The sequence below is a fragment of the Apostichopus japonicus genome, chromosome 16 (assembly GCF_037975245.1).
Source record: "Apostichopus japonicus isolate 1M-3 chromosome 16, ASM3797524v1, whole genome shotgun sequence".
Classification (NCBI taxonomy): Eukaryota; Metazoa; Echinodermata; class Holothuroidea; order Aspidochirotida; family Stichopodidae; genus Apostichopus; species Apostichopus japonicus.
Window position 1 is genome coordinate 17,372,807 of NC_092576.1, and position 21,503 is coordinate 17,394,309.

At 37.4% G+C, this 21,503-nt stretch overlaps 2 protein-coding genes across 5 annotated transcripts in view; one reads left to right on the forward strand and one right to left on the reverse strand.

The window, feature by feature from the left end:
• The window catches only part of LOC139983801 (kinesin-like protein KIF21A), a 90,067-nt gene extending 81,895 nt beyond the window's left edge, over positions 1-8,172 (forward strand). For all 4 annotated transcript variants that reach the window (XM_071997577.1, XM_071997576.1, XM_071997579.1 and 1 more), the window contains one exon: positions 826-8,172. In XM_071997577.1, coding sequence (XP_071853678.1) covers positions 826-898 — 73 coding nt within the window. In that variant the 3' untranslated portion in view covers positions 899-8,172. The remainder of the gene's footprint in view (positions 1-825) is intronic.
• On the reverse strand, positions 7,672-21,478 carry LOC139983802 (ATP-dependent RNA helicase DDX51-like). The gene is made up of 14 exons (XM_071997582.1): positions 21,322-21,478; positions 19,264-20,011; positions 18,863-19,013; positions 17,471-17,616; positions 16,737-16,915; positions 16,442-16,553; positions 15,657-15,793; positions 15,282-15,303; positions 14,599-14,784; positions 14,029-14,144; positions 12,778-12,894; positions 11,645-11,810; positions 10,697-10,831; positions 7,672-9,988 (listed from the first exon to the last, which is right to left on the reverse strand). Exons 1-14 carry the CDS (start codon positions 21,342-21,344, stop codon positions 9,959-9,961), a joined length of 2,268 nt encoding a protein of 755 aa, XP_071853683.1. The 5' UTR covers positions 21,345-21,478; the 3' UTR covers positions 7,672-9,958.
• Between the last annotated feature and the right edge of the window lie 25 nt (positions 21,479-21,503).

Genomic DNA, 21,503 nt, shown 5'->3' on the forward strand with positions numbered 1-21,503 from the left:
CAGCTTAGGCCTGTTACGCAGCTTAGGCCTGTTACGCAGCTTAGGCCTGTCATGCAGCTTAGGCTTTTCGCGCAGCTTAGGCTTGTCATAGAGCTTAGGCCTGTCACACAGCTTAGGCCTGTCACACAGTTTAGGCCTGTCACACAGCTTAGGCCTGTCATGCAGCTTAGGCTTGTTGCGCAGCTTAGGCTTGTCACGCAGCTTAGGCCTGTCATTTGCGCAGCCTAGGCTTGTTACGGAGCTTAGTCCCGTCATGCTTGCTTGCGTTCTGCTGTTTATCTTTGTATACATGACTATAGGTTTTCTTCTTGTCATGCATGCATGTCTGTTTAATATTTGATCCCCCAGTCCACTCATTCATGCTTCAAAGCACTGGTATGAACAGTATGAACAGTTCCTAACCTTGATCTGATAGGAACATTTATTCATACTGCTCATACTGGCAGTACCAGTGCTTTGAAGCGGGACATGAAAAAGTACAGTTTATAACAAATTCTCCGAACTGTTTGTCTTTGTCTATGTCTAGGTGACTCACACTTCAGGCTTCTAGACTAGTTTTGCATTCGGTCTGTTTATTCTGTTAGGCCTGTCATACTTTTTAGACCTCCCATTGTTTCCATGTCTTCCATACATGTAGGGCATTGACGTCATACAATCTGCGTCATTTTGTTTCATGTCTGTACAATTATGATGTTAATGCCAAAAAGAAATTGCCACACCTTTTACTGATTAGGATACACATTTCTTATTTTCCATCTTTATTAGATGATTATTTATGATTCTGTCTTATAACTCATATATTCCATTCTATCATTCCTTTCGTAGTGACCGCACTGTCAGTGTCTGGCGGCCGCAGGGACCGTTAGAACAACCAATGGAAAATGCCGGTATGAGGTAACCATGGCGACAAAACCCACACCCTCTGTGCCATTTGATCCCCGAAAGGATTGGACCTGGTGTATCTTGTGGCTGTCTACCCTCACCTGATACCTTAAAACTGGCATACGTAATGTTGCCATTTATCGTCGAACATACAAAATATTTAGTTCAACGTAGCATTTCGTTATTATCGGAAAGTATCATAAGCTGTAAAAGAACAAAATTTTTTTGCCGTTAAGATCTCTCGCCCAGCGATTGATTTACCATACCTCATTGGAGTATTAAATTTCTCTATTCTGTAGGCTTGTTAGTGTTGTCTATGTGCACAGTCAAAGACCTTGTTTTATCACACTTTCTCACAAAGATTCTTTATAACTCTTTAAGGAGACTAATTTGTCTCTACAAAGGCATCATATATTGTGTGCAGTACATATTAACCTATTAATAACATATTAACGTTTGTCAAAACTTTTGTCACGTGACACAACTGAACCAGTCAAGATTTCAGTGTTTGGAGTTAATGCTAATGTACATAAAACACTTCCAAGAGACACAGGCTGTTATATCTCAAAATATTAACCTATTCAGTGTGAAATTATTAATAACCATATGTGTGTTACACAATCTTACCCAAATTTGGTCAAAATAATTTTGTCAACAAAATTGATGTCCACTGTAATTTGCCTTTCTGCATTTTGTTGCCACTTCCTGCTCGGATGTTTCATATCAACTGTGGTTTGGCAAACCGGATGAAACCGGTTCTTCACTTACATCCTAACATGCCTGGTAAGTGGCAAGAAAGGCAGCATGAAAAACTTGTGAAACTTCACAAGTAACAAATTAAACAATCGAGCACTGTGTGGATGAGATTCACAAGAACTCTGAATAGCCCTCTAAACTATTGTTTACTGTGGTGTTAACTCTATATCGTAGAATTCATCACGCCAATATGAAGAGAGGAAATTTTGACAGTTTGTAGTATCCTTGAGAAAATGATTTAATGCTAGCTATCTCAGTAAAAGTGAGGAACTTTTAAGGGGTTACCGTACCCCTAAACCTAACCCCTGTACTTATACCCCTCTCCATTGGCCAGGACAACTTCATTCTTCTTCAGAAAAAAAAAACTACCGTTCAAGTATTTTGTGTTATCTCGGTACCAGGCATGTGGCACATTTGTAGCGGATATAAATGTGAACCGTGCTTTCATTGTTATATTACTATCCTTTGATCTACAACATGCACAGTCCAAACCACAAACTGGCTATCTAATTCCTGAATCGGTGAATTCTCTAAGAGATATCAGATATTTTCAAGAAGAAAGTTTTTGTAACATCATCTTTCTCACTTTTTGCTACACCAGGCATATGAGGTTAATATTTAAGTATATAATATATGTATGAATGTGTGTATGTATGTATTTAGTTGTGTATGTTTGTATGTATATGTTGTGCTAACAATTGCATTGTAGATAGTTGTATAATATAGCGTTGTTTGTACAGCAATACATGTGCTGGTATTACAGTTAAAGCGATAAGTTGTGAAAAATGTTTAAAAAAAGGCGTTGCTTCCTCTGTAAATTTCTGAGTGATTGGCTTTAAGATTTCTATGATGTATATATTCAATTAATATCAAGGCTAGCAACTTTTTAAGATATTTTCTTTCTCTTTTGGTGGATTTTTTTTGGGGGGGGGGGGGGAAGGAGTAGGGATGGCTTTGTAGCTATTTGTAGTTGTTCAGTGATAAGAAATAAAATGAAAGGCTGGATATTAAGTTATAAAATAAAATATGGAAAAAAAAAAAGGTATATGATTCTACGGCAATTGTGATGGTAACCTCAAAAATAAGACTAGCAGTTTAATGATATGTATTTTCAGCAATTAATTAGTATTCAATAAATCTGGCATTGATGGATTCCGACAGAAAAAACTCGGAATAATCAATTTATTCATTTGAGGTTTATAAGGGGAGAGGATAGATATGATGACCTAGTCTGCATAATTTTAATCATTAATTATTCAAATAATCTTTTTTTTTGTGCACAAAAAGAATGTGCAATTATATTGTCCTTGCCAAAAGTTGGTATCGTCGCAAAATTTGGATGAAATAGAACCCTAAAATACGTTGCCAAGACTAGTTAGAAGAATACTAGAACTGTAGTTTGATATGCGCACTTGCACTGTTAAATATGGTTTTTTTGTTATTCTCTGTGTTGGCATTTATTAGTTGCATCAAAGTTCACTTATAAAAAGTTGGTAAGAAATAGTACAGTCTTAACCTATAGATGTAAAAAGTTGGTCAAAAGCTTCTACACTCACTGACTTTAAAATGGTCAGTGATTTTAAAACGTCATGTGCGTGATTGGGTTGGGAGGGAGTCATGCATGCTTTGGAAATGAGTAAGTATGGGAATGGTTGTAGGATGAGGGTTGTATGGGAATGGGGGAGATGGGGGGGGAATGTTAGTATGTTTTCTCATGGGAAGGTCTGTGAAGATATGATTTAATTGAATAAGTACATCAAAGAGTCTGGTAACATGCTTTTCCTTTAATACCTCACTCATGGCCTCCTCTTTACCTGCCCCCTCCCCAATCCCCTTGCCCCTCCTCCCTCCCCCTTGCCCCTCCTCCCTCCCCCTCCCACCTACTTAATTTCCATGAATATGCATTGTACTAAGAATAAGCAGACAAAAACTGTCATGGATCTACAAGCAGTAAGTTTCTCTTACATCGATAATCTAGGTTGTGCATTTCATTACTTTCTTCTTTCTTTTTTTCTTTCTATTTTGTTTATATAGTAAGAGTCTAAAGTTACTTGTCCATGTCCTAACGTTTTAAGAAATTTAAGAAGTCTCCTTGTTTGGGGTTTTGCAATGTGTCGACTGTGAGGGAGGCATTACAGTTTCAATGAACCATCCATTGTAAGCAGTTTAGTTAATATGGTGAAAGAAACTCTTTAGGAGATTCTGTATTAAACACTCTTAAGACTAAAATTAGACCAAACTAAATTCTGTCAGTCCTATATATAATGGCTCTACATTTCTCCACTTTTTTTAAAAAAAATTTTTATCAGTGCATCATTTAGATTTCTATCAGTGGGCAGAGGGGATGGGGGGATTGGGGGTGGGGGGATTTGGGGGAATAATAAATTAAGTTAAATATGATCAGAATGAAGGACAAGACCAAATTAAGCAATGTCTAAAATATTATTTGTTATATTCTCATTTACTTTATGAACAGATGGAAAGATATTTTATGGTTCACGTTATGAATTTATTATTATAGCTATATGAAAAGATTAATTTAGCAGCAATCTGTCCCAACTCAGTAGTTTTGTTGCACCACCATTCGTCTTTCGGTTCAGTTTTAATTTCTCTCACATTTTCCTTTTCTTTGCTCTCTTGTTCAATTTTTGTTTCCTTTAAAATTATTAATATAACAACATTTCTTCATGTCAGAATTTAACAACGAGTTCTTTTACTTTGGGTGACTTCATTCCTCTTAAATTAAGAAACTCAAACTTTGGTTTAAAATCTCTTTCCAGATTGGTTATGCAAACTTTTCTCTAGAATTTACGTTACTTTTTATCTATGTGGATTTTTGTTTTTTTCATTCTTTCATAAGTGTTGTGTTTGTTTAAGTGTAATTCCTTCTTTCATTTTGTTAATTCCTGCTTCGGCCTTTCATTTGATATTTAAAGCAATTGGGTGTGGTCGCAAGGTATTGTTTCCAGTGTATAAAGCACAAACACATTAAAGGCATTGAAAACTCGCCCAAACCATGTGCGGCCATCTGAAAAAGTTAACTTTCTGTTGCTTGCAAGTGACGCTTTGTTCGTGTCGCTACAAAATGCAGACAGTAATGAAACGTGATACCTTGTTATCCTTAGCTGGACCTGAGAAGTCCATCACTGTTTCATTTGTACACTGTGCTGTGGGTATTGACCGCAGCTGTATGTACTGACTGTACACTAGTGTCTAATTACCGACGGTAGCTAGCTGTGTGTGTATTTTCTGGGATCGATAGTGGTGTCTAACACTTCTGTTACACCACATTCGAATCTAGGTCAGATTACCGGCATGAGGCGTTTCTTTTTGCGCGAGTCTTCACACCCTTTAAGAGGAAAGCAAACCCAACCAGCATCCCTGGTCTGTGTGGTAGAGTTACCTACTGTATGATGGGGCAATTTCTGAAACAACTAAAGAAAAAATCTTTATTCTCATTGGGTTGGTTGATATCATAGTTTCAATGTTTCTCCACACACAGGACTGAATGATCTGCTTGCAATAAGCGGCTTCCCCTCACAAGTCAAAAACAAGGTCTTATGCATTGTGGGATATATCAACCATGTCAAAGTTCATGCTTACACAAGAGAGAAGACTTGAACAAGTCTAAAAATGACATCATCAAATCAAATATAACATATAATAAAACTATTAAAATAAAATTATAAAAATATTCTAAAATAAAATATTTTTAATGTGTTTATTTATCTCTTACAATGTTTATATTCTGTATAATTGACATTGTATGTTTTGCAAATTTTGAATTTCTCAAATTTTTTGAAGTTCTTGAGATGATCTAATTACTGACAGTGGTCTTAATTAATTGTTCAAACTGTTTGCATACATTTTGCAAATTTGTAGAGAATGACCATACAAAAACTAAGGGAAAATAAAATATTTTCACCTCCTTGTGGCACTATGACATCACACATTGACAAAAGGCAGCCACCCCCCTCCTTCTTGCAAAGATTTTAAAATTCTCATTATCTCAAAAATGGAGCCAGATTTTGTATGCTAGATATCTCGATAAAGTTGTCTTTGTTTCTGATGTTGTCATTGTTTATCATGCTACAGATGTAGGTTATGTTTGCTGTTCCTTTATTTGTCCAAAAAAATGTTGACTTTTTCAAACTTTAAACTTTTGGTAGGTCTGCAAGAGTTTTGATCATATATAGTTAAGCTGAACCTCATAATTAAAATATTTGAGAAATTTATGGGAAGTGGGTGGGGGGAACGGTGGCTATCTGAAACATTTCAAATTTATTAGTATTTTTTAGTAACTAGTAAGTGTATAGTTTTCAGGATATTCAACTTGTCATGTTGTCATGGTTACTGTTTTCCTGGTTATTGTAGTCATGGTTATTGTAGTCTTAGACAGGTGTTAATTGCAGCAATGGTGAATCTTGGTATAGACAAAACCATGAATACCAGTGCCTGGACGTTTGGGATAACTTGAAAAATATATTAAGCTTTTCTTACAAGTTACTGATGCAGGGCCAAAAGAAACCACTCCGTGTCAACGTTTTGTGAAGTTGCTCTAAATTATAATAACAATTTAACCTTGAATGTTGTAGAAACGCCTGTGTATAAACGTAATCGTTAGTTTCAATAATTCCACTCATCGAGGGAGATTAACCATCATGTAATATGAAAACCAGCCATCTTTCATTTTCTGACCTTGGCTTATTGTTTTCCTGGTTTTAAAAGTTTACAAGGTCCGTAAAGAATGGGTGATTTATTGAGTTAAAAGTGGATTTCCAAACGGATCAACTCTTTTCTTTCTTCTTTAAAATGTGGCTGTTTAACCAAAGATTTTCAGTTTTTCAGGGTTTGTTCTTAAAGTAAAGATCAGTTTTGTTGTTTACACAGTGGTATCTTGGAATTATATTTTCAATGGCATGTCATTGCAAAATGAAGATATTTCAACTCACAGAATTCCTTAACCATGGCAGAGAGGGGGGGGGGAAGGGGAAACAGACATGTGCCTATAAGCGGCATAATCAAGTTATTCTACTTGGGGCTTGTGAGCAAGGTGGTGATGAGTGGGGGGAGGGGGTGGTGGGAGGGTTGGATGAGGGGCAGTTGAGAAGGAAAGCCTGGATAAGTTTGAAAATATTTTTGCTATGCTGTTATTCTGACCCTGTTTGTGGTTTGTGGATGATCCCGCCCTCTTTTACTTTTACCCCAGAGCTACTTTACTGCCCCACCTCCTCCAAAGGACATGTTCTATTGGTTTGATGCAGGGAGCACTCTGTGTGTAAACAGTGTTCTAGATTGTGATGATGAATTGAAGAGGTATATGTTTTTTTACGCTTGATTTGAGTACTAAACCTCGTGTTGCCCGTAGGAATGGTTGCGGTTAAAAATTATCCTCTACATCTGGCTATGTATCTCTCCATATGAATCCACCTAGACTCTGAGATTCCTATAGATCCTCCACTGTCAGCCATGAGCTTTTTCCGCGAATTCGCGGAATATCCGTGATTTCTTTTCTACCTCAGGGACTAAAAACTATTATCCAAACACACTGTAGCATACGCAAACGGGAGCCTATACCGCAAGTTTTGCAAAGTTCCGTGATTTTGTTTTTACCCCAGGCTCATCCCTGCACTGTTATATATTGTCTGATAAATGTAAGGACTAAGTTACATTGCGGATAAATTTTAGGGGTGTGGGGCGGGGAGAGGATGGGTGATGAAAATTGGAAAACAGACTACCAAAGAATTGTCTATCAAAAGTGGATGGTTGCGAGTGAAATATTTTTGTAACAGATGCCACCCACTTTCTCCCTTTTTCCTGTTGTTATGGCGATTCTTATTTTTGTACTTGGAAGAGAAATGGAGGTTTAAGAAATGAATGTAATTTGTAATGTGTTATATTTTCTCTCATTATCTTTGTGTTTTATAGTAATGTAAAAGTGTGTTTGTCATGTTAGGTTTCCTCAATTGAGATGAATTAAAATATTGCTGTGTTCATCATTGACTCTCAAAACTGTACACACATTTTTATATAATGTGGATTATAAACTCAACTAGCGATTATATTCCAGTTTGCATATCTCTGTACCTTAAACGGCAGGTGTAAAATTATTGATGCCAAACTGTGATCGGTGTAATAACTTATAGTGTACACTAACAACTGATGTTGTAATTTATGCCATTATGATAATTGTCGAAATAGAGGAAAATAAAAGAGTAAAATATGTTAGCAACTCCAGCTTGACGTAACAAGTCACAGACACAAAATGGTACAAGCATAAAAATTGTTATCTGTTTCAGGAATTGTATTAATAGTGGTATTGATCTGGCTTTAGAAAAGCAAACCCGTTCTCGATCCGAGAACTGAAAAAGGAAAAAAATAGTGAAATAAAAAAAACAAAAAACTGTGTGAAGTGTGTTTAATAACAAAATGAAAAGTATATATTAATCTTAATTTATTAATTGCTTTGTCTTTGCAAACACAACTAGAAAATAAAGCCAAAATAAATCTGAAGCAATGCAGCTTAATATCCGATCTTTGTATTCATATTTTGTGTTCTTCATTTGTTAAACTTTATTCTGTCACAGGGTACAACAGTGGAAATGAGTTTGCTGGACAACATCGGTTGACAAGTTGTCCCCATTCGGATGAAAGATTGTAACCCTATGCTTGTAGCACTCCAGACTACAGTGTTCCATTAACATATATAAGCTTCTAAGCAGGCATGAGCTCTTTCCGCGAAATATCCGTGATTTCTTTTCTACCTCCGAGATTTACACTTCTCAATTTCCGTGAATTTCTACAACAGCGTTGTATCATTTGATCCGTCGTTCGCATGTTTTCCATTACCTATGGATATCCAACCTGCAGGGGGACAAAAACTATTGTCCTAACACACTGTAGCATAGGAAAACTGGAACCTATGCCGCAATTTTTGCAAAGTTCCGTGATTTTATTTTTACTCCAGGTTCATCCTTGTTCTGAGCATTCCAACTTCTCTTTATTTATTGTTTTGTATGTACAGGGACCACAGTGGACATGCGTCTCCTGGACAGGCTTTTCTATGTTATTCCTACACCATGTGTCCTGTGTTGTCAAGGTGTCTTACACTGTCTTTTTCATTTTGGTGTGAAATAAATCGAATCAAACAATAGAAAGGTTTTATAAATCACACTCCTTTTAATACAACAAGTGTTACATGATCCTTTTATTTCCAAATCAGCAATAGTTTTTTCGAACCCACAGAAGACTGTTTGTCACACAATTTAATGATGGCAGTATACTGATATTGTTGTAATTCACATGCTCACAAGTTGTGTCGTGGTGACAAAGATTGACGACAAAAAAAAGAGTCTTCACTGAATTTTGGTCCATATTATCCACAAGATGGCTTCAATCATTAATTTATTTTCATTGTTTTGCTTTACTCTTATTGTTTCTCGTTAGTAACTTGTCGTATTAGTAATTGTACAGTAATGCTCAAGTTAATATTGACAAGTTAAGTAACGGTTTCATCGTTACTTGTTCTGTTCCTGTACCACTTAGAGCTACAAAAAAGATTACCGCCTAAATCATCAAAAGCACCGAGTTGAGCCAATGGATGTTTTGTTTTTACACTGTAAAACAATATTTAAATTTAATTTCAATGGATGAATTTTTCTTCTTTGTTTGGAAAAGACAATATTACCTGCATGTGAATCAGTGTGCCTTTGAGCATATATACAAAGCATAAATGTTACCATAATGCCTGGGAGACAAAAAATGTTCTCTGAGAGGAATTATTGAATAACTCATCTGAGTGAAAGATCTGAGAGGCACTTGTTTGACCAACTGGAATCTTACTGCATCCAAACTTGCACAAAATTGGCGAATTTGAAAGCCGGTGAAAACGTTGCTACGTGACAGATTTTGCCGTTCCTTTGTCTAATCTAGACCTTTTGCAGATTTAATTTTCAAAGGATTGCCCAGAATTTTCTCTTTCGTAGCAAGAAGACAACTCACAAATTGATCAACTGGAAGAAAGAACAGATTTTGTAGAACCTCCTTCCTTAATTCCACCATCCCATCTGAATAAAATGTTCAAAACTGGTGTAAATGCAGAGGTGTATAGGAAGATATCCTCCAAAAGCTTTCTATTCAGCAAACTATCAGGAAGGTCCACAAATGTCTTGGATTGGAAATGGTGATCGGAGCTGTGAAGTGACGTGAGCTTCGGTTTTGGATCGTCCCGTGCGTAGAGTAGAAGTTTTAACCCACTTCTCAATGGGTTAGGGTATTGGATACCATTGGGGTTGTGGACCATCCATGATCCATCCTGGGGTCACCTGTTCTTCTGTTGATAACTCTCTCCCTGTATAACAAATGATAATACCAAGTAATATCGATGGCTTAACATATTTTAAGGTATTACGGTTTCATGATCAGCATCGGCAAAAGCACGTACAAATTGATCTGGTCCATCAAGGCTTACAACAAAGACCTCCCTAACCAACGATTTGATAACTCTTTATGATCATAAACACTTATGCAAATACTTTTTTTCAGCTATGGCGACATCCAAAAGCAACATTTACAAAATACTGGCTTCTTTAATATCAATATACAATATATATATATATATATATACATATATATATTTATATATATAGTGGGAGGCCCGGGTTCGAATCCCGGTGGAGGCTGGAAGTTTTTTCACTGTTCTTGATTTTCCAACTCATTTCGAATTTCATTTATATATATTCATTTGCCTTTGTCGTTTACCTCCATTTCATTAACATAAAGTCTGTTCAAAGTATCTCTTTCGAGATCCAGCTTTAGGAATCACAAATGATTTTCGAGTTGGCTAGCATCATGTTTGATCTCTAGAGTAAGGCAAAATATGTCATCAAAAACAGAACTAGTATTGTTCGATACAGTTGACAAACGCCTACAGTGGAATTATGACCCGGCCCGGTTTCGAATCCCGGTGGAGGCTGGAAGTTTTTTCACTGTTCTTGATTTTCCAACTCATTACGATTTTCAATTATATATACATATATATATATACTGTATATAATACCTTTAATGATTGTGGTAACTTCTTCAGCGCCCTCTGGTAACCATCCACCAAATCTTCAAAGTCGCTGCTTTCTACAGCAACCTGCTGAATTCCTTTCGATGAAGCTCGCTTCACCATCTTCATGAACTTTCCAACCTAGAATTGAATCAAGGACATGATATGAACAACTGGCATTATTAACTTCTTAAATATTACCTTCGTTCAATCTTTGCCTATTAATAAGATACTACCCATTAACAGAGCAACTGTTAATTTGATTGTTCATCGGTATGGCCAGACGTCGTCCCCTATAAGATGAACGGTTAGTCAAAAATATAGCCCCAAAAACAGATGCACATTCCTTTTTTCCTCAAAATGCAAGAAACCTGATTTAATTTCAAGGAAAATAACAGTTTAAGAAGCCTCTATTTTTTAACCTAAGGCTGGTGCAACCATTTCAACCAAAAAAATACCCAACATCTGAATAACGTTGTGATCTTGCTTTGAAATCTGTCTATGCTGCAGAAGCAACGTTACATTGACGTGTACAAGAGCAGGTCTATTAAAGGCATTGAAGACTCGACCCAAACCGTGTGCGGCCATCTGAAAAAGTTAATTTTCTGTTGCTTGCAAGTGACATTTTGTTCGTGTCGCTACAAAATGCAGACAGTAATGAAACGTGATACCTTAATTGTTATCTTTAGCTTGACCTGAGATGTCAATCACTGTATCGTTTATTCACTGTGCTGTGGGTATTGACCGCAGCTGTATGTACTGACTGTACACTAGTGTCTAATTACCGACGGTAAGCAGGGCTGTGTGTGTATTTTCTGGGATCGATGGTGGTGTCTAACACTTCTGTTACACCTCATTCGAAACTAGGTCAGATTGCCGCCATTAGACGTTTCTTTTTGCGCGAGTCTTCACACCCTTTAAGTTATTATCGTGGCTGTAGTTCATATCCCTTACCTCTTCTTTGAGCAGGATGGTATAAGCCGTCCCTTTACGCCCGGCTCGAGCTGTCCTGCCGACACGGTGTATGTAGGTCTTGAGCCGTAGGGGAGGGTCGTACGAGATGACATACTTAGCATTACTGAGGTCCATTCCTCTGGTCATCGCATCGGAACAGATCAACCTACGACAGAGGCAAACGTGAGAGAATTATTTAAACATCGCAACGTCGAGTAATCTAATAAATCCGTTTTCAAATGAAAAACAAATGAAAAACAAAAGGATATGAAGACTGCCCCAAATTTCTGCAAAGGGCCTCTTTTTTCGTTGTTGTCTGGTCCTGTGTCCAAGAGAGCCTTCCCCTTTCAATATCAGAGCGGGAATGTTTCAGACCTTTTTACCAACTAAAGGTTGTGCCAATAAATAAATAGCACTGTGACTTTAATATAATAGAGCATAAGAGAGCTTAAAGATGAGTGTTAATGAACGTAAAACAGATAGTTGATTACCAAATACATCTGAGAAACTCACACCCTTTGTGTAAAGTGATTTATCCCTGATCTGTGAATAAGGCAACTTATCCACAAATGGAAGACCAAAACAATACAAGTGTTAATGAGTCTGCTACAGCAGTTGGAATGGCAGAGAGATCTTTCGGGAGTCTTGTAAAAGCTTATTTTGCCACGAATGAGTTTCAACGCATAGGAATCTGAACAGTGTTGTGCGAGGTAGAACCAAAGGTTTGATACAAGAAAGCAATGTGACCCTGTGGCAGCACAACCGTGTTTGAGATGTCTCAAGTTTAATGTTGGTCTGGAGTAATGTTGGAGTAATGTTATCTGAAATGACTTTCTAAATTGTAAAGATTCCAAATTTGCGTTAAAATGTTGAATTGGAAGCCACCCGACGTGTACGTTGTCATCCATAAGCCCTTGGGGGTTTCTCCCACATTTGTGGTCGCTTAAGGGTCGTTAAAATAACTGTTGATTATTATTATTATTATTATGATGCTGAGAATTTGCTTTCGTGTTGAGTCGTATTGCCTTCTTCTGGTACGATTAATGAGAAAAACGATACCCCTCTAAGCGGTTCTTTAACTGGAAAATTCTTTCCTCTCAGCCCAGTGACCAGGATCGGAACATGATACTTACAGGCGGATGCTTTCGTTCTTAAACTGTTTGATCATGTTCTGCCGTTGAGCTCCGCTCAGCTTGGATGAAAATTCACCGACTTTCATGTCTCCCATGAGGTCTAGTAAGAGATACAACCTATCCCCAGAATAGAAAATGAGACAAAACAGTAAACATCTGTTGATAGGTTCCTACTGATCAACCGATCGCTATGTTAGGTCGGTATTGTTACAAGGAGGAGAAAACTTAGGGTCTTACTTTGAAATTCACACTTGAGCTTTTTTGTCATATTTTCAAGCAGAACGTTCAACACTGCTGACAATAAATATCAATACCAATCTTAGGTCAACTGTGAGAACTTTCAAATTTTTTTTTTTTAAGACTTAGTAATAATTTTGCATCCTATACTAACGAAAGATAATATATAAAATAAAAAATAATATATATATATATAAAATAATATAGTAAAATCTAAAACACAGAACCAATACAAATTCAAGCATGTGTTACTGGGTGATCTCACATACAGACTGTGCTTGTGAAGAAGAAAATTTACAACTGTGTTATTTCAAAAATTGGAAAGAAATATTTACTTCGCTGTTTGAGATTGGCAGAGGGTCGGTGGGGGGTGGGGAGGGGGGTGGGATACTTTATCATTTTGTAATGATGATGGCTGGGCTCATGTGCTCATTTTCTAGTAAATTTAGTTTTCCTTTGCTTGCTGCTGATGAAAGACACTTCTCTGTTTCATTCTACATACTACTTAAGTAGCAAGGGAAGGGGGCGGGGGGGGGGAGGGGGTGGGAGAGAGGGGCTGTGAGGTGGAAGGTTATCGGTTTATAGGAAAGAAGTTCTGTAAATTCTATGCTAAATGAAGACTTACAATTTAATGCATTTTACAATCATGAGGGCTGGTATTATGGTTAATTTGAATGTCACGTAACATTATTCAGGGATCAGCCTGGGGAAAAAAAAAAAAATCACAGAACTTGCAAAAATTGCGGTATAGGCTCCAGTTTGAGTATGCTACAGTGTGTTAGGATAATAGTTTTTGTCCCCGAGGTAGAAAAGAAATCACGGATATTCCGCGAATTCGCGGAAAAAGCTCATGCCTGCTTATTAGATTATTAACAGTACATTCGATCTAACATTATCAACAGCCAACATAACGATGACTGATATCAGCCAATGAATTCTGGAGTTGGTCTTAGCACTACGCAACAAGAATTCAAACAGTGTAATCCATGAATAGGGAGAACCAATAACATTTACCTGTGACTGGACTCCACTGAGTTTGTAAAACATAAGACCTGTGACAAGCCAAGGTTTTGGAGCAGATGAGCTATTACAAGGGGTTTCTCTCCACTGGTGCAAACCATGTAGAGCTCCTGTCAAAAAACATTTAAAAAATTTGTTATATAAAAGATGTCATAATTATGTGATCTTTCATTTCAGTTTAATTATTTTATCACCAATATAAATATTAAAAAAAATTATAAACAGGATTATTTAAGTCTAAGTAATGTTTAAATATGTAGTCATAAATATTAGCATCAAGTTATAAAATTGAAAGGTTATCAAAGGGTTAAAGGCTTAAGTTACTAAGAAATAGTCTACAACAAAGGTTTAATTTCATATTACTACACAAACATCCAGTGTTGGTTTGAATCTTAATAGGAACCACAAATGGTTTCGAGTTGGTTAGAATCATGTTTGATCTCTTGAGTAAGGCCAATATGTCACCAAAACAGAACTAGTATTGCAATGCTTCACAATGGGCTATTACCAATGTTGATTTAAACACTGTATTTATAATGTATTGATATGAATTAGGTTTCTTACCTCCAGACTGGACGGGATAACATAGCTGTCATCACCAGCTGTGTCATCCTTGTCAACGCTCGTTTCATTGGTCGGTTTCTGGTCATGTGATGCCTTTGTTGTGACTAGTTGTGGTTGAAACAGTTTTAAGTGAGAGAGCTGCTCAGGATTGTGTGATAGAGTGGCGGAGAAGAGAACTTTTTGTAACTGTGAGGGAAAAATATGACTATTATAAGGAACATGATGTGATGAAATATAAAACAGTACTTGAACAAGGATAGTAATGGAAAAACAAGTGTAAACAAAGATGACTTTGAGAGGATGATAGATATTCAGTTTTTTTAAAAACCAAACGAGTAGCATGACAGATTATTTTGTTGTGTTTTGGATGAATGATTTAAAACCGAAGCATTGACTGGTGTTTCCATACCTCGTTGTATCTTAAAGAAGAATTTGATGTTTGACTCCAGGGTTTGACTTTAATAGTCTATCCCATAGCTATGATGACTTGGCAGACATTAAGACATTCGATACTCTTATATCAGCATGATAAAAAAAAATTGCTAAATATATTAAAGATTAAAACTAGTTTGGCTGAGACATCAAATGTATATGCACGAATGACTAAGTCAATAAAATGTTTGTCTGTCTGTCTATCTGTCTGTCTATCTATTGTCAGATGAGAGGATATAATACAAACTTACAGGCATCTCCATCCTTGATTCACTATAGAGAAAAGAAAAAGAACGAGAGAAAATAAATTGGTAATTAAATATAAAAAAAAATTGAATGGTTATCGAAGAAAGATATGACTAGTATGAGAGACAGAACGAATACTCGGCAAGGTTGAAATACATAATTTCCTTCTGCATCCCCTCAACAAGACAAGAACCAAGCTTCAACAAATATATTTACCTCTAGTACTGTAATAACATAAAACTGTGGTTTAAATGTGAGTCCATGGAGCGCACAAACCGAGCTTATATATAATGTCATCTCCACGAGAGAAGGTGGAGTTTCTTAAAATTCTGATGGCAATTTATGACCACAACACTCTACCGAAGATATTTGTTACTGACCTCTCTACTGTGATGGAACCCCTTGGATGTCTGCTGCCCCCTTCCTGGTAGGGTGTATCTTTATATACAGCTCTCTCTACCTTGGTGATCCAGTCCTTGGACAGCTGCACCATCATACTGTCTGCCTCATCTATCACCTACAAACATTACAAGAGAAGCAAGAAAAACTTTCTCCAGTAGTTCAGTCAAATGTGTGTCATCTACAATTATTTTAAGTAATAGAATCTTCTCTCTGTCAACATTTTGCATAAATCACAGATATGATGGGATCATTGTTGTTCTGTTGACACATACCAACTTGAAACCAGCACAGTAGAGTTGTTAATTAGTTCTTCACCATGCGCTAAGATGAAAGTCTTGCCGTCACAAATTTTAGCATCTCGAATGAAACCATATCGTTAATTTTTACCGACGAACCACTGATCGAACAAATTGAATAGAATAAACAGATGTAAGCTTTGTTTTTAACACTTTTGGAACAATTCTTTCCTTTTTTTATTTAATTCTCCTAACTTGATCCCTACTAGGTGCTAGGAACCATCTGGATTTGCCAAACCCTTACTAACTTCTGGTTGACTGAGCTGAACCCAGGGATGAGCCTGGGGTAAAAACAAAATCACAGAACTTTGCAAAAATTGCGGTATAGGCTCCAATTTGTGTATGCTACAGTGTGTTAGGATAATTGTTTTGGACCCGAGGTAGAAAAGAAATCACAGATATTCCGTGAATTCGCGGAAAAAGCTCATGCCTGTAAACTGTAATAGATCAACCTACAGACTACTCACCAGGAATCTGAGATGTTTGAGAGTGAATCCCTCAGTGTGGTTTATATGGTCAATCAGCCTACCGGGGGTGGCCACTAGTATATCTCCACCGCAGAAACTCTCTCCACTTGTACTTGAATGTGAACAGAATTGAAATAATTATATATTAGATATTTCACGTAAGAACTGTTAGTTTTGTTTCATACAAAGTCACCGGCTCGTGCGAGACCTCTCGCTCTTTTCTAAAACCCCTCAAATTGAGACAAGACAGGAGTATATTTTAAAGAGAGTGGAATAAAGAGATATTACAAATCACCTCCGTTTAACCAATAAATCCTCTTCTTGTTTAATGGTCCTCTGTCCACCAATCATGACCACTTTTAATGGTGTCTTCTGACACAATCCAAGGAAGACCTTATACACCTGAGCGGCTAGATTCTTGGTCGGCAGCACCACCAACGCACGGAATCGTTGGCGTACTCTATTGATTAAGATCTGTGAAAGAAAGCATTTAACAAGGTGGGAAGAAGTGTAAGAAGTTGTGGACATGTTATGGTGTAATTATAGCAAATCGTGGAGAATACATAAAGGTGATCATAAGTGACGGACTTTCATCAACTAAAACACGTAATATTTCAAACAATGGTGAGAATGTGAGATCACAGCAGGGAAACAAAATAGATTAAAATAACCTTTGTGCCTAACTGAGTCCAGCTATTGTCATTTTTTTCTTTTTTTCTTACGGAAACTTTATTTTAAGTAACGGTTTTAACCATGACAATCATGATAGATATTATCATTAATACACACTACAGTATGCCTCATAATGACACAGTTCCTAAAAAAGTTACACTAGTACTGTTAACTGTAAAACATTATAAGATATTACACAGTAAACATGGTAAGCCCCCCCCCCCCACCCTAAACAATAACCAGTACCTGTAAAATGGGTACAGCAAAGGAAAGGTTACCCCTAGAATACTGTATTATAAGATATTGCACAGTAAACATGGTACCCCCTCCCCCAACCCCCAAAACAATAACCAGTACCTGTACAATGGGTACAGCAAAGGCAAGTGTCTTCCCACTGCCAGTCGGTGCTGCTACACAGAGGTCCCCAGGATGGTAGCCACCGGGGCCCAGGTAGATACCATGTCTGGCTGACTGTAACATGAGTGGTATGACCTCTGCTTGTACTGTAGACAGTGAGAGAGATGAGAGAGAACAAGTTACATCAGTATAAATTACTACAGTCTGTAAATATAAATACATAGAAGATGCAGGGTGATATGACAGAATAACAACTTTAATTAATGTGTCAAAGTAAGTTGGCCTGACGTTTCGATCCTAGCAGGATCATCTTCAAAGGCTAAATGACAAGTAACAGTAACAGAAGGGACAAAAACACGCACAGAATACAGACAGGTAAATGAGCCTGGTGAACACAAAGAGATAGATGTAAGGGGATTAGTAGACAAGGGATGGAGAGAAGAAAGAAAGAAACCAACAGGGGAAGAGGAGAGGTAGGAGATAAACAGTGGAGGGACAAAGAGAGGACTAAGGGAAGGGGGTAGGGAATAAACTGGAGAAGGACAAAGACAGAAAGGTGTGGAGAAAAAAGGTTGGAAGAGAGCTATGAGAAGAGGAGTGAAGGAGGGGGGGGGGGGAAAAAGGGGAGGAGGGGGGACAGAAGAAAAGTTAGTCATGTTCTTCCTGGATGTTGAGCCTATGAGGTTGAATGGTGCGAAGGCGTTGCATCCACAGCCTCTCTCAACTTACTTTTACAAATTCTCCTACACAGGCTCTCTAGTGGATAAGCAGTTTGCTAACAGTTTGATTTTATTTTAACTTTGTAACTGACAGCATACTGTACGTAATAAAACTGGTGACCTATGGTCAGAAAGGACAATGGCAGTAAGCTTCCAACAAAGTAAAGTTACCTGCCACCACACAGCTCTTAAGAAACTAGATTGACCATATTGACCATTGATTGTTGTGTACCGTAGCACACAACAATGGAGTTGTTAAAAGTGTGATGAAATGAATCCAAATTGAAATACAACAGCAAATGTCAGGAATGCTTAATTTGGAATATGAGTGAGAAATTAAATGTAGAGCAAGGGGGGGGGGGGGGAGTGCTGAGGGAAGAGTCTCCCTTTTGCTTTGAGAAGGATGGGAATATTGCTTACTTCCCTTCCCTCCCTCCCTCCCCCTTCCTTCTGGGAAGACTTCAAAACTTCCATATTTATATATCATATCCATCTGTCTACAACATTCTATTTTATTTTATCATTATTTTAATTATTGTCTTTTAATTTAGGAGAGTACTTCTCCTTTTATTTCCATCTTTCAAATACTGCAAATAATTTTGCATTCAAAGACAAAAACAGGCTGTAGGGACAAGCCATCCCCTCTACTTAAACCCCATGGTACAGTACCTACCTGGAAAGAATGAACTGATCTCCATCTCGGCCAGAGCTGCCAGTATTCTCTCATCTAGACCGGGTATCACACTCAGGCTTACAGACTGGTGCTCCACATCACCGCTGATTCTGGTTGGCTTTGCCAGCCACTCGGGCAATACTCTATGGACCTGTGATATATGTAAGCCAATCATAACGATTAAGTAATCCACTGACGTTAGAAAATTTATGCATTTATAAAAGCAGTATACTAACAGTTTTTTTCTCTTCTGTTGAATTATCAGGTTGGGGCTATAATTTATAGATGCATTCAAAAATTTGCAGAACACATAGAAACATATACATGTGTTGCCTTCCATAAAACTACTAGTGCAACTTTGAAGAAAATGACTAGCTGCCGTGATTTATATTCAAGGTTACCTTTTCTTTCTTAGCATGACTGAAATCTCCCAAAACTGGAAAAAGCTTCTCTCCGTTATTTTCGGTTTCTCCTTTCTCGTCAGGACCTTCCTCTCCCTCGCCGTTTGCCTCCGCCGAGTCCTCTCCATTCACATCATCCTCATCTTTGCGCCTCCGTTTATCCTTCTTGCCTCCTCTCTTCCTCTTTCCGTCTTTGGAGGTATCATCGACCGATACATCTCCCTCTAATATCTCTGCCTCTGTCTGCTCCGAGTCTCCCTCGGACCTCTTCTTTCTCTTTTTCTTCTTCTTCTCCCGTACATCGGTCAGACTATTAATCCTACCCTCAGCAGCTCCTTCCTCTAATTCCTTCCCACTGTCACCGTACCCGATCGATTCATTGTGTTCCATCCCTTCTGCCTTTCTCCTATTTTTATCTTTCTTCTTTCTCCTCCGCTGGTCGCTCTCTTCATGGCCATCATCAAGAATCTGTCCCGTGGCTCCTTCGTCATGTACTCCACCGTTTCTGGTATCATCATCATCTTCATCTTCACCATGATTTCCAGATCGATCGTCTCGCTTCTGCTTTTTCCTCTTCTTCATCTTTCTGTCCCCATCTTCAACAACCTCTTTACCACTTTCCTCCTTTCTCTTCCTATTTTCCGTCAACTGTTTCTGTCTCTTTCTCTCTTCTGCTTTCTTATGTAGCTTTTCAAGAATGGATTGAGATGGAGCAGTACTCGTTGCTTCTTCTTCTTCTCCAGTGAATCTGTGAATCAAGGATATATTTGGACACTTATTACTATAGTGTAAATATAGCTTTAACATCTAACATTTAAACAAGATCAGATAGCAACTTGTTTTAACTGCCACTGTCACTATAGAAGTGGATAACAAAGTTAACCAATTAAGAACATACACTTTAGTAGAAGTAAAAAAATCGATGCAGGGGTGCTCAAAATTCTTAATAAATGATTGATGTGTACAGTGCTTCCCAATAGGTTGATTCTGCTTTAGATCGATAGAAGAAACACTGAGGTTGCATGATCGAGCTTATCGAGTGGTTACAGTACTTAAAGGTCTGCTGTATACAGTAGACCCCAGCTATAGCACGCTATCATGGAAAACCTTCTTGACATTACGTAATTGAGCTGCCTTGGTCGTAAAATGACCTCTATTTACCAATTAGTCCGCAACGCTTGCCACATATTTTTTCTTGTATGAGGGTCTTTGTGTGAACACTGTATGATTAAAAACATTGTAGACATGAACATATTTCCATACAATGTTTACAAAAAGAGCCTTAATTATGGTGTTAAGAAGCTTTGCAGGCTAATTGTAGAGCCTGAGGTCCATATACTGTACAACCAAGCAGGTCAATAACCTGAATTATAAAACTTTCCTAGCTATAGCGTGCTATAATTGGAGCCAAGTTTGCCAACAAAGCAGATCTTTAGTTTTATTCTATTTACCTCAGGTATGAGAAAAGATTACACACATGTTTTCAATTTGGGACTAGAAGGTCTGGATATCATAATAAGTGGCAGACGGCATTGCTACTGTATGATGATGCAAGATAAAGTTTAATGATGATAATAAGAATTAACATACAATACAAAAGATTTAATGGTAATAATATTTCTGATTTTGTTCTGTGGTTGGTTTCTCATGTGGTTTTAACAATGGTTGTTTAAATTCTGCCAGAGTGGGATTTATTCTGGTGAAGATCATTTATATATCAAAGCATCGGCCTACTATTAAAAACAAAGAGAAATTTTTCCTAACAAGTAACAAGCATAATTTAAGTTAAAATTTTGGTACAATTCCAGTAGTCTACAATGTAATTCAACCAAGTGCTTCAAAATACAAAATGTTTCAGTGTACATAGCAATTTAGGCTTAGACTGTATTAATCAAATTTGTGTTGAAAAAATGGTTACAATTTGACCCTCCGGGCTGCCAAGTATCGATCACTGCTGTTACAACAGTACAGTCTATACTGTAGTTACAGTATATCATGAAATGCCATCCTTGGCGAATAGCCTAAATTCAAGGTAGTAAATAACACACATTTACGAACCTATTGACGACGAATAAATCCATTTATGATCAGTCGATGGAGAAAATCATTCATATATAGGTTCGGTGGATATTAGCCAAATTAATTGGAACCTAAAGAGCACATGTTTAATAGAGACGATTAACACACGGAGTACCCATGGGGGCTGCCATTTTGTAAACATGTCGTTCCAGTGGTAGGAT